This window comes from Cylas formicarius, unplaced genomic scaffold (genome assembly GCF_029955315.1).
Source record: "Cylas formicarius isolate icCylForm1 unplaced genomic scaffold, icCylForm1.1 PGA_scaffold_1__22_contigs__length_36826433, whole genome shotgun sequence".
Taxonomy (NCBI): Eukaryota; Metazoa; Arthropoda; class Insecta; order Coleoptera; family Brentidae; genus Cylas; species Cylas formicarius.
This window is the reverse complement of record NW_026844264.1, coordinates 4,813,708-4,826,227: the sequence shown is the minus strand read 5'-3', so window position 1 is coordinate 4,826,227 and position 12,520 is coordinate 4,813,708. Positions and strand designations below refer to the sequence as shown.

At 38.2% G+C, this 12,520-nt stretch overlaps 2 protein-coding genes across 9 annotated transcripts in view; one reads left to right on the top strand and one right to left on the bottom strand.

Moving 5' to 3' along the window:
* The window catches only part of LOC132696963 (basement membrane-specific heparan sulfate proteoglycan core protein), a 571,468-nt gene that overhangs the window by 524,911 nt on the left and 34,037 nt on the right, over positions 1-12,520 (bottom strand). The gene's annotated exons all lie outside the window — the stretch shown is intronic.
* On the top strand, positions 7,066-7,804 carry LOC132697232 (V-type proton ATPase subunit F-like). Its single transcript, XM_060662566.1, has 2 exons — positions 7,066-7,285; positions 7,346-7,804. Exons 1-2 carry the CDS (start codon positions 7,147-7,149, stop codon positions 7,690-7,692), a joined length of 486 nt encoding a protein of 161 aa, XP_060518549.1. The 5' UTR covers positions 7,066-7,146; the 3' UTR covers positions 7,693-7,804.

Here is a 12,520-nt window from a genome sequence, read left to right as displayed (position 1 = left end):
TTGTTTTAGTATAAAGTGTCTTACCTCTAAAATATTATTTTTTCTTTGTTTATCCAGTAACTTTTTTTCTTTTATTTCTATGTTTTTTATAATCATCTTTTCATCATACCTAATTTCTTATAGAACTTCTGACCTCAATTTTTTATTTTTGTAATTACTCTTTCCTGAGGTCTTTACTTGCTACTTCTACTTTTTTGGTCTTTGTTGAATGAATAACGGTAATATCCATTATTTATGATATTCAAAGTCCCTTCTCCCTAGGACAACTTTATCATTACTGCCTATATATTTTTTGGACATCATTTCCAAACGTTTCCACCGATTTTCAGAATTTGCACTAATTATGTTCTGTTTTGTTTTGTACCTCAAATCTGAGGCTATTTCCTCAAACATTATTTTACCCAACCATCCTTCTTCTTATAGTCTTTGTGGGGTCCAGAAATATCAATATATTACCATGACTACGTGAAGAATCAAGAAAATGGGCGGCGAGCTCGGAAGAGCTTTAAAGTGGACTGTAGGCTTTAAAGATTTAGAAATACTACCGATCGCGAAACGGGCCGCTAAAGAACTTTAAGGTCTCACCTTAAGCGCACGCCTCCGTCTCCTCAGCAGGCCTGCGTCCTCTTTGCTGTAAGTTTTGCTACTCAATTCGCAGAACTTACTGGTGTTACGCCACGGACAACATAAAAACGCACAACGAAAATCGTTAGAATTAAAGTTCCCTTCGCGGAAAACGCGCAACAGATCTCGCTGCTGCCGCACACGGAATGTTAATGCACTCCCGATCGGCTTGACCCAAAAAAAACTTTAACGGCAATACCGCGGTAAAAAATGTTCCAGCAACTTAAATTTTTATTTGAGTACGCACAAAATTATTTGTCCCAAAAACCCGACTAAACATAAGAAAACTTTCTCTCTTTGCAAATTACCAAAAAATAAAATAATAAAAAAAAATTATATATATACAAGGACAGACGTGTGATCTGTCCATAACCGCCCACCACAATACGCAGTATTGTCATGGGTTGATAGGCAAGGGACACAACTTAATCACGGGGCGTTTGAAAACGCCAGTGCTTGTCCGGACGGTAGCCACTCGGACGACACCATCAGGTCCGAGCAATGGGCCATTGTAAAGGAGGTGAGTTGCTCTGTTTTATAATCACTAAAGCGCCCGGTTTTACATTTGGCTCTTTGTTGGAGCGTATGGAGATATTCTTTAGTCCAGATCTGTTGGTGAAATTTGGAGAGAAGCTGCCAACGAGAAAGGCGATTGTTCGGGACGTGTTGCACGAGGTCCTCGGGAGGGGCGTTCAAAGGCTCCATTGTGAGGAAGTGCCCGGGCGTTAAAACATTCAAGTCGTTCGGATCCTCACTTAGAGGGCATAATGGACGCGAATTCATTATCGCTTCGACTTGAGTGAATAAAGTGTAGAGTTCCTCAAAAGTTAATACCTGTTCCCCAATCGTACGGGCTATGTGACCCTTAAGCGTTTTGATGTTGGACTCCCATAGTCCTCCAAAGTGTGGAGATGAGGGGGAATAAAGTGCCACTTAATGTAGTGGTGATTGGCGGCGGTTTCAGCCAGCTTGTTTAATTCTTTACTTGCCCCAGAAAAGTTTGTGCCGTGGTCGCTATGAATGTTATCGCATCTGCCGCGGCGGCTGACAAATCGTTTGAAGGCAGCTAAGAATGCCCTCGTGGACAGATCCGACACTAGCTCCAGGTGAATAGCCTTGGTGGAGAAACAAATAAAAAGTGCTAGGTATGCTTTAAGGATCGATGCCTTTCGAATCCTTCATATTACAATTGGGAAAGGTCCTGCGAAATCGACGCCGACGATGCTGAAGGGCTTAAGTTCGGAAATGCGCGCTATGGGTAAGTTTCCCATTAAAGGAACAGGCGACGTGGGGTTTACTCGAAAGCATTTGACGCATTTGGACAAAACCCTTCAGATTGCTCGTTTTGGAGAAAGAATCCAGAAACGCTGGTAAATTAGATATTGGACAGTTTGGATGCCGGCGTGTAAATACTGTACATGAGTCGACTCGATAATCATCTCAGTTAATCGGCACTGGCTAGGAAGTAACGCAGGAAATTTACGTTCGTAGGAAATAGTTGCTTGGCTTAATCGTCCACCCACTCTCAAACTTCCAGCATCGTCAAGAAATGGAGATAGTTTCCTGAAATTTTTAGCAAGAGGTTACCATCCTTAAGAAGACGGAGTTCGTGACTAAAAAATAGGTCTTGCGAGCGTCTTACGAAAATTAACAGAGAATTGTAAGTCTCGGAGGATGTCAGAAAACCGGTTTCCAATTTATTCGATTTACGCAAGTAATGCACGTAACGTACCAAATAATTCAGCGACCGAACACATTTGTTTAAGGATGAAGAGTTCTCGAGCATGGTGTCTAGAAAATTTGTGGAAGCTTGGGTGGTATGGAGGTTCTCTCTAGATGAGACATAATGCCAACTGGAAGGATTAACTCTTTCCTGAACAAAAGACACCCTGTTACTGACGAAAGTCTTCCAACGGTGCGGAGAGGATCTCAACCAACCCAGAGTAACCGTGGAATCAGAGTAACAGAAAATATCTGTAAATTCGATATCGGATGACTTAATAGCCGTGGCCCCAAATGACACCAAGCGAGCCGCTAACACGGCTGCACATAATTCCAGACGCGGAATTGATACTATTTTCTTGACAGGGGCGACTTTAGATTTAGCCGTTACGAAATGAAGGACGGGTGAGGCTGACGACGTTAAACATCGAAAGTATAACACAGCGCAGTAACCTATTTCGCTAGCGTCGCCAAAGCAGTGAATTTCCAATTTGGACATCTCATTATGTAAAAGGCGTCTCGCAATATTTAGATTTCCAAGGACAGAGATTTCGGATAGGTACTTCTCCCACCAACGAACCACATCGTTAGAGGGTTTGTCGTCCCAACCGATTTTATGAGACCAAATTTTTTGAATGATATGCTTAATGAGGAGAGTGACGGGAGATAGAAAACCTAAGGGGTCGAATATCCGTACTAAGTTGGACAAAAGGAGTCGCTTTGTGCAACCGGAATCAAAAGCCTTCACTTTAAATCGGAAGGTATCGGATGGAGCATCCCATTCTACTCCTAAACCCCTTAGAGTCGGGGAAGACAGTTTGCTTACAAATTCAAGGGGGTTAATCGCCAGATCGGATGTCAGAATTCCCTCCAATACGGCGGGACTGTTACTGGACCATTTCTTTAACTCGAAACCGCCCGTGTTTAATAATGCGATGAGTTCATCGCGCAAAGCTAAAGCCGTTTGGATCGAACAACAAGAGACGACAATATCGTCAACGTAGGTGTTCCTTTTAAGGGTTTTGGCAGCTAGGGGATATTTATGCCCTTCCTCGACCGCCAATTGGTGCAGACATCGTATTGCGAGGTAAGGCGAACAAGAAAGACCGTACACGACTCGGTTTATTCGAAAGTCTTTACAGGCTCCTTAGGCGTGTTGCGCCAAAGAACTCGTTGGTAGTCCGTATGAAGCGGATTAACCAAAATTTGACGATACATTTTGGAAATGTCGGCGGTCAGAATACAACTGAATAAACGAAAATTTAATAATATTGTAGATATATCACTCTGGAGTTTTGGACCGGTGAATAGTTAATCATTGAGGGAAGGCTGGTTGGGAAGGTGTGCGGAACCGTTAAAAATCACCCTTAGTTTACTGGTTAAACTTTCCGGCCTTAAAACACAATGGTGGGATAGATAATAACAGTGAGGGGAACTGAACGAATCGTCTGGAATCGATTCCATGTGGTTAAGCGCAATAAATTCGTTCATGAAACCGCGATATTGCGAGTAAATCTCAGGCTGCTTCTGAAGTCTCCGCTCAAGGGAATAAAACCTCTGTAAAGCCAGAGATCGGATATTTGGGAAGATAGGGGCTTCTTCCTTAAAAGGTAAGTCGACGATGAACCGACCAAACGGCTGGTCTCGCCGGTGTGTGCTGACAAATGTTTGTTCCACCTTAATGTCATCGGAAGATAGACGAGGTGTATCAGGAACTGTCTCTAATTCCCAGAATTTGTCCAATTGTTGATCAAGGGAAACCGTGTCCTCAAGATGACAAAACAACGTAGCGAGTGCAGGCGCTTTGAAATGATTTATTTTCCCCATAAGGACATAGCCGAAGATTGTATTAATTGCGTCGGGCTGGTCTTTAGATCCAGGGATGCGTCCGTCCAACAGAATTTTAGAAAAGACGTCGGCACCCAGAAGGAGGTCTATAGGTCCCCTGCGGGAAAATTGGTCATCGGCCAAGTGTAAATTAGTTAAGTGGGACCAGTGACTATGTTTAATATCCAAAGCAGGCTGGTCTTCGCAAATTTTTTCCAGAATTAAAGCGTCAGTGGTTAAAACAGGATGAGTTTGATACATCGGTCTAAAAGATATAGTTACTCCACCTAAATCAGCTTGCGAATGCATGGCGCCTAACCCGTTTATACCAACCTCTATGGGAGACGGTCGTAAACCTAACCGGCTGTTTTTTGAGTTATGAATGACGACATACTTCCTGAATCGAGTAAGCATCGTATCGGCTGGTAGATTCCGCGGCCGTCGAGTATTTCGACAAAAACAGTGGAAAGTAAAACGCTCGAATTGGCTGAAGAAAAACCTGCAGTTACGGTCGATGGATTTATCTGGTCAGAGAGCTTAAGCGAATCATTGTTAGCGGGGGGTGACTGAAAGTGAAGTAATGTGTGATGATTTTTGTGGCACATATGACAACTCCACGTAGAGGTACAGGTACTAAAACGGTGAGAGCCTAAACAATTTACGCACATTTTTCCCCTCTTAACCAGATTGTAGCGCCCTGCGAGAGATTTTTCCAAAAACTCGCTGCATTTATAAATAACATGAGAATTTTTAAAAACAGGACATTTTGGTGGATTTTCAGTTTGAACCAGCATTGCTGTAGATTTGGAGAAAGTTGGCTTTTTGAGAAAAATTTGCTTTGTTTTAGTTTGAAAATTAATATTGTCCAACGCCAGACAATTTTTACTTAAAAATTGCTTTAATTTAGCATAACTTGGAATAGTACTGTCGTTGTGATGAAGTTCAAATAGTGTAACTAGAGAAACCGTGAGTTTTTTCAGCATCATTTGAACAAGTATAAAATCCCAGTGTTCCGTGGGTAACACTAGTTTTTGCAAAGCTGCGACATTTTTTTGAAAACGTATCTAATAAAGAGCGTAACTCTTTTGAATTATCTGAGGTAAGTTTGGGTGAGCTTTCGAGGTTATTCCATAAATTTGAAGCAATAACTCTCACATTATTGAACCTTTCTTTTAGTAAATCGTAAGCAATTGTGTAATTATCTGCTGTGATATCCAAATGGTCGACAGCGTCCCGAGCGACACCTTTCAAGCAAGAAACTAATAGGTTAAATTTGTCAATCGCTTTTAAGTGGGGGACCGTGTGAACACGCGCATCAAATTGATCAAGAAAACTCCGAAACTCGGTAACTTCTCCGCTAAATGTCGGTAACTCAGGCTTGGGTAAATTTAAATATGCAGAGATGGGCAATTATTCACCCGGTATAGCAACAGATTGCGTCGTCGGCTTCATTAAATTGCGTACAAATAGTTTGAATTCTATAATATTGAATATCGAATTTTTTCCGAAAATCATCCCCAATCTTGAATAGTTCATCCGCATTTTCCTTATCACATATGATTGATATAATTTTATTGTGAATTTTATAAAAATTTGTTCGAGTTTCCTCAAGTTTCATAGCTTCAAGAATGGGATAAAAACTTTCATCTTTGGCATTAACTTTCAGAGCAACATCGTATATTTCGTTCAATTTATGAATTTCAAGCGACCGGAGTACTTTATTCTTTTTATAATCACCCTTTTTTTTTTCAGTGAGTAAAAAATAAACGGTTCAAACCTAATAAAAACTGGTCAAACTCTTCACACACTAATATTAAATTATGTGCCCTGCTCTATTTACCTGACTAAAAATTAAATTATCTAAATGAACAACTGCGTATTGTATGGACGAAAGGTACATAAAAAGGAATGCGAAGGTCATCGATTTTTTTGTTTTGCTCAAGAATTAGATCTTGACAGAAAATGTTTAAATCCAATTTCAAGTAACTTAATTAAAATTGTGCCCTCTCCGTGGTAATAATCGAAATCAAAATAATGCGGATTGAAATAATGAACTTCTTTTAATCTCTGTAAGAGAGAAATGTTTTCCGTTGCGTAGCTAAGGCTAAAAACTGCCGAATCCGGATCGTTAGGACCAAATAATTTCTTTTCGCGGAGTAACCACCGATATGAAAAGAAAATGGGCGGCGAGCTCGGAAGAGCTTTAAAGTGGACTGTAGGCTTTAAAGATTTAGAAATACTACCGATCGCCAAACGGGCCGCTAAAGAACTTTAAGGTCTCACCTTAAGCGCACGCCTCCGTCTCCTCAGCAGGCCTGCGTCCTCTTTGCTGTAAGTTTTGCTACTCAATTCGCAGAACTTACTGGTGTTACGCCACGGACAACATAAAAACGCACAACGAAAATCGTTAGAATTAAAGTTCCCTTCGCGGAAAACGCGCAACAGAATGTTAATGCACTCCCGATCGGCTTGACCCAAAAAAAACTTTAACGGCAATACCGCGGTAAAAAATGTTCCAGCAACTTAAATTTTTATTTGAGTACGCACAAAATTATTTGTCCCAAAAATCCGACTAAACATAAGAAAACTTTCTCTCTTTGCAAATTACCAAAAAATAAAATAATAAAAAAAAATTATATATATACAAGGACAGACGTGTGATCTGTCCAGAAATATTAAATATTCTGACAAATCTAAAACATAAAACTCTTAATTTCACGAAAATGAGGCACTGCTTACCTTCTTTACACATTTTGATACCATAAAGAATTTTAAAAAATCTTGACTCTACCATTCACGAACCTAACTTTTTTGCAAAATAAAACATTGTAGCAGTAAACGTAAACAAACAGCGTTGTCAGGGTGAACTGAACTGAATCGCCACAGAACAAATATTGCGTGTGACAAGAATCGACGTCGAATCCTCAAAAATTTGAAAAATTCTCAGTATGTGAAAGGGAAGACCGCCAATAAATGGAATATAAGGACGCTACAGATGTCGAAGAAGAAGAAAACAGCGACTACTCCAAAGAGCACCCATCGAAAGTCCACCCGTCACCTGAATTGATCGCTGTCATCGGAGACGAAGAGACCTGCGTAGGTTTCATATTGGGTGCGAGCATTGTAACAGACTACGACTAATATCACAATATTCCGGTTGCCCAATTTTCAGCTGGCACTGGACAACTGGACGAATGGGACAAGCCGAATTACCATATAGTCGGACCTCATACCGACGACTACGAGGTAGAGCTGGCGTTCCAATCTTTCGTCGACCGAAAAGATGTCGCCATCGTCTTGATAACGAAGGAGGCGGCGGAAAAAATCGCCTACACCTTGAAACGCTACAAAAAAATTATACCGGCGACGCTGGTTATACCGGGACACAATGGACCGTACGACGTTGACCTTCCGCTTATCGTTGCCGATATCCAAAAGCGCAAGGAGATGGCACTGACGAACAACAGGAGATCGTCAAGTTCGTCGGTCAACTCTTTCCGTTCGAGCACGTCTTCGTGAAAAACTTGATTATTCTCGCGGTTTTGCAGGACGGTTACTTAGGCGCTTGCCAAGTGCTTAACTGGGGTTAAATTAGAGAAAAGTTGTTGAACTTTAATAACTTACAAAACAGTCGACCATAATAATAACAAATAATTTATTTCTTTCTCAACTTTTTTATTCGGAAATTAATATGATATAATATATCCTTGACAGATCGAAAAATCTTACTTTGTGTAAAGAATTAGAATCTATGATTAATGCGCCTGTTTTCATCGAAGATTTTCTTAAAAGTACAGCAAAGTATTCTGGTCATTCTGGTGTTCTGACGAGTGTTTGAACGCTCATTCCAGTCCATTCTTCCATTCCAAGACGATTGCCAACTTACTGATATTGACGATCAAGTTATTACCAAGTGAACAATCAGAATGCTTACGTTAACAGTAAGAATTATCTAGTGTTCAAGTTAAAAAAGAAAATTGACAAGTTAATCAACAGAATTGCCAAGTTACCGATGCGTATGGTCAAGTCAACAATCGAGAACTATCAGAATTATCAAGTTCACAATCGGAATTAGCAAGGGAACACTCATAATTGTCAAGTTAACAAATTGGATTGGCAAGTTAACATTCAAGATTCATTCATTCATTCATTGTCAAGTTCATAATCAGGAATGTGAAGTGAATAATCAGAAATATCAAGGTAACAATCGCGTTTACTAAGAGAACAATCATACTTGTCAAGTTAACAATCAGCATTGCCAGAATCAGATTTGTCAAGTTGACAAAAAGAATTACCAAGTTACCAGTATTGATGATTAAGTTAACAATTAGCGCGATTAAATAAAGAATCACTATTAACAAGCGAACAATACAATTACCATTAACAATCATTGCCTAGGAACAGAATCCGTATTAATGTCTTTGGTTTACGACCAAGATATATTCGTTTATCTATCAAGTAAAAAAGCCCCAAGTGGAGTGACCGGTCAGCTTGGCAGATACCAACCCACGTGATTTCGTACGGCGACCGTATAGCGAATAAACGGCCGGTAGTAATTTATTTAAAAGTGCAGCGCGTATTCGTAGTTTAAGATATTTATATCGTCGATAAGAAGCTGCCACCGTATACGATTGAACTTCCGGCTGAATTGATCCAATTTTCCGTCAGGTATAGAAGAAGCGGGCATTAACAATGTAAAACCCTTCAAAAATTCAATGTTCTAAAAGCAAATATACGGTACAGATAGACCTTATTCGGGGTAGGGTTCGGACGAGTACGTTCCGTTTGTCGAATACGTAAGCTGTTTACATTAAAGGTAACACTCTTTCTTCGGGCGACTTACCTTTGGAAATAGGACCGTCTCGGATGCGTCCGCCATTGTCAGATTATAATCAGCAGAACTGAAATTGACTTTCGCTCGCCATCTAATCCATTTCCTTCGTGTTGCATGAAGAGTAAGAAAACAAATATAAAACTTGTACGGCGTATTGTAAAACTGCATTGTGATATTTTGCCGCTCACTTTAAATCGAATAGTAAATATATGCTGAAATATCATATGATATAAGGTCATTTGTTAAAGATTTGCAGTAATTTGTTTAGTATTTACAGTAGTCTAATTGGATTTCTGGTGATTTACTGATGAGTTTCAACGATAAAATGAGTTACGAACAATTTACGTACAGCGATTTGAGGTCACCTCTGGATAACTCAACCCCACAAACCTCTGGATTTATATGATATTATTGATGATTTAGTGTGCAAAATTCTGGCAGACATTTTTATCCCTCACTCCAAACTGTGCCTGTGGGAGTTCGATTAAGAGGAGTAATTTGTATGTATTTGTGGGGGGATTAATGCACTATTATCCAAATAATCCGCCAAAGGTTTGGAATTATGTCAATTTAAAGAAAGGTGTGGCTAGGATACGAGTCTATGCGTGTAGATGAATCTGAGTTTAATACTCCTGAAGGAATTAAAGTTGATGGTTTTGCATGGTTTTTTCAAGTGTATTTTCTCAGTTTAGTTTTAATATCACCGATTCAGCCTGGGAACAAGAAATTATTTTTTATATCCAGTAATGATCCACCACTACTAACCTTATCTATAATAATCAGTATACCTTAAGACAAAAACCAGGGTTGATATCCAAAAATCGTTTGACCAAATTGAAATAGTACTCCGTAAGGTGCAGAATATTGGACTTTCGAATAATTTATTAACTTTTATAGAATAATATCCACAAGCCTTACCCCAAGTTTTTTCGTTTTCATCAACGATTTATCCATTAAAGATTTTTTTGGACATCACCAAACAGAATCATTGCAAGGAATTACAAAATGATTTGCTCATGGTAAATCAGCAACTTAATGTTATCAACAGCAAAGTACTATCTTTTTATCAAAATAATAGTCCCATGTTGTTAAGCTATACAACCATTGCAGAGGCATGCTACGTTCAGAGATCTGTTAGACACTAACTTTACTTTTACTGAGCAGATATCAAAAATTACAGCAAGCGTATGAAAAACTGTGTTAGAAACTGGCGAGGTCTGCCCATAATCTCGATTTTGCACAACATTTATAAAAAGTAAATTGGAATATTCATCTACAATATGGTCACCGGGCTACTTCTAGTTAGGAGAGTGTCCTACGAAAGTGCTTAAAATATTTTCACTTCAAGTTACAAGTATATTATTATCCTGCAAGGGGGTTTGATCAACTTTTGTTGCTTCAGCTCTTTGACACTATATTTCACACAGTGCTGACCTTTTTTATAAAGTGAGGGTAAGACCAATACGATGTACACATCAGCAATTTATCAAATATGTCTGAACTTTAACCTTGGTGTAAACAGTTGTTTCTAAATGCATTTTTCATTTTTTAATTAATACTATGAACAATTTTCGGTTTTATGTAGGTATTAAATCTAATGAGTTCGATGCCGTTTATTGTTTTATATGTAAAGCCTTTTTTGTTATTGAGTGTACAGGGTAAGTCAACGATAGGGTAAAAATTATTAGGACGCACAATTTAAAACACCCTAGTGTTAAATTACGTTTTGAATCTTAAACTTTTTTTATTAATAATAATACATACATAGATCTAATGCTTTTCCCAATATTTTTATTTTTCTAAAAAATTACTAATTTTCACACTTGGAGAACAATTAAAATAGCGTCACTATTTTCATACTTGATTTTAGCTTTATTTGAAGATGACGCAAATGCTACAGGATGTTCAAACAAACAAATATTTCTGAAACATTTTAACTAGAAAAATTTCGATGTTCTTATTAATTTTATTATTATTTATATTAATTTTTCTGACAGATCTTACGAAAATCTACAACTTATTATTTAATATATCTATTTTCAATAATCTGCGATTTATTTTTTTTCAATAATCTGCGATTAATTTTAACTTTTTCTTCTTTCTGTCTCAGACTATTGCTATACTATTAGTATTGATTAGCAATGACAAAACTATTAGCCAAGAGGGCTCTGTTAAGATTGAAAAATGAACAGGAGCAAGAACTTTGTTAGGGCCGTAGGTAAAGGAACCAACAGTGATTTGGTGAAAATAAAGGCCAAATTTTAAATTCACAGAAAAAGTAAATACGAGAAATACCCTTCACTGCATATTAACTTATCTTATTTTTAATTATTCTGCTATTACGCAATAAATGTTCGAAAATACGCCCACCTAGCATAGCATAGCGTCCCGAGTACCATTTTCCATATCTTCTGGTGTTGTAGGAAAATTCATATAACCAAGGTCTTTAACATATCCCCACAAAAAGGAGTCTGGTGGTCTTAAGTAATATGATCGAGGAGGCCATACAATGAATCCAATGAAATTCCATACTTAATTTACTGAAACCACAATAAATTTTACAAATTTATTTACTCAGTTGTCGGGTAAAAATTTGAGAATATTATTGTGTCAATGATCCAAATATAATTTCAATAATTTAAATCCCGTTGCATATATATTTTACGGCATGTTCGAATAATACTAATGTTAAATATGATTTTGAAAAAATAAAATATTAGAACAACCATTACGTTTGGGGATGTATTATTAATAGCAAAAAAGTTAAAGAATTTTAAAAATTAGGGTGCTTTAAAAAATTATGTTTTGTTCGTCACGCTAATTAAAACTATTGTGCTTCCTAATAATCATTACAACCTTTGTATTTAGCATTTTCTCACTATTGAAATCAGTGGGTTAATGAACTTTACTCTATCCTTGACATACCCTGTACAATTGTTGAAAATAAGTCAGTATTATTATTATTATTATTGTGCGCATCGTGCCTGGCCTCTACTGTGCATTTCTATAGTCTCTAAAAACAGTCTCTGTTTGTCGATTTCAACTCAAATTAATTTATTCAAAGCGGCTCATCGTGCGATTTAGTGTCTTTCGATTCACAAAAAGTATAATCCAACGTGCAACACGTGTTCAAGTTCGAATTTAGACAGTATTTTTTTGTTTCACGTAGTGACACTGTGCCACCGGGAAGCGACGGCGTCCACGGTCGGTTGATAGTAGTCAATTCCTATTTAGATCAATATCGTTTTACAAAGTAAAAATCTAGCCGACTGTGCGGTTGGAGTCTCTTTAGGTATAGTTAAAATTATGGCCGATCAAAGCAATCCTAAGCCTTGTACAAGGTGTAAGGGCGTGGCAGGTACTGGTCTATTGTGTATCAAGTGCGGCACGATATCGCATAAATCGTGTGTGAAAATCATGAAAAACACGAAAATTTTGGAAGGCGACAAGATTGATTGCTGTTCCTACTGAGGTAAATCTTTGGAGTCGGGTCCAGTTCCTGATGATTCGGGA

Excerpts from the sequence above, each read along its gene's own strand:
- LOC132697232 (XM_060662566.1), top strand. The coding sequence starts at position 7,147 with ATGGAATATAAGGACGCTACAGATGTCGAAGAAGAAGAAAACAGCGAC. Across the intron at positions 7,286-7,345 it reads CTGCGTAGGTTTCATATTGG|CTGGCACTGGACAACTGGAC; the intron begins GTGCGAGCATTG and ends CCCAATTTTCAG.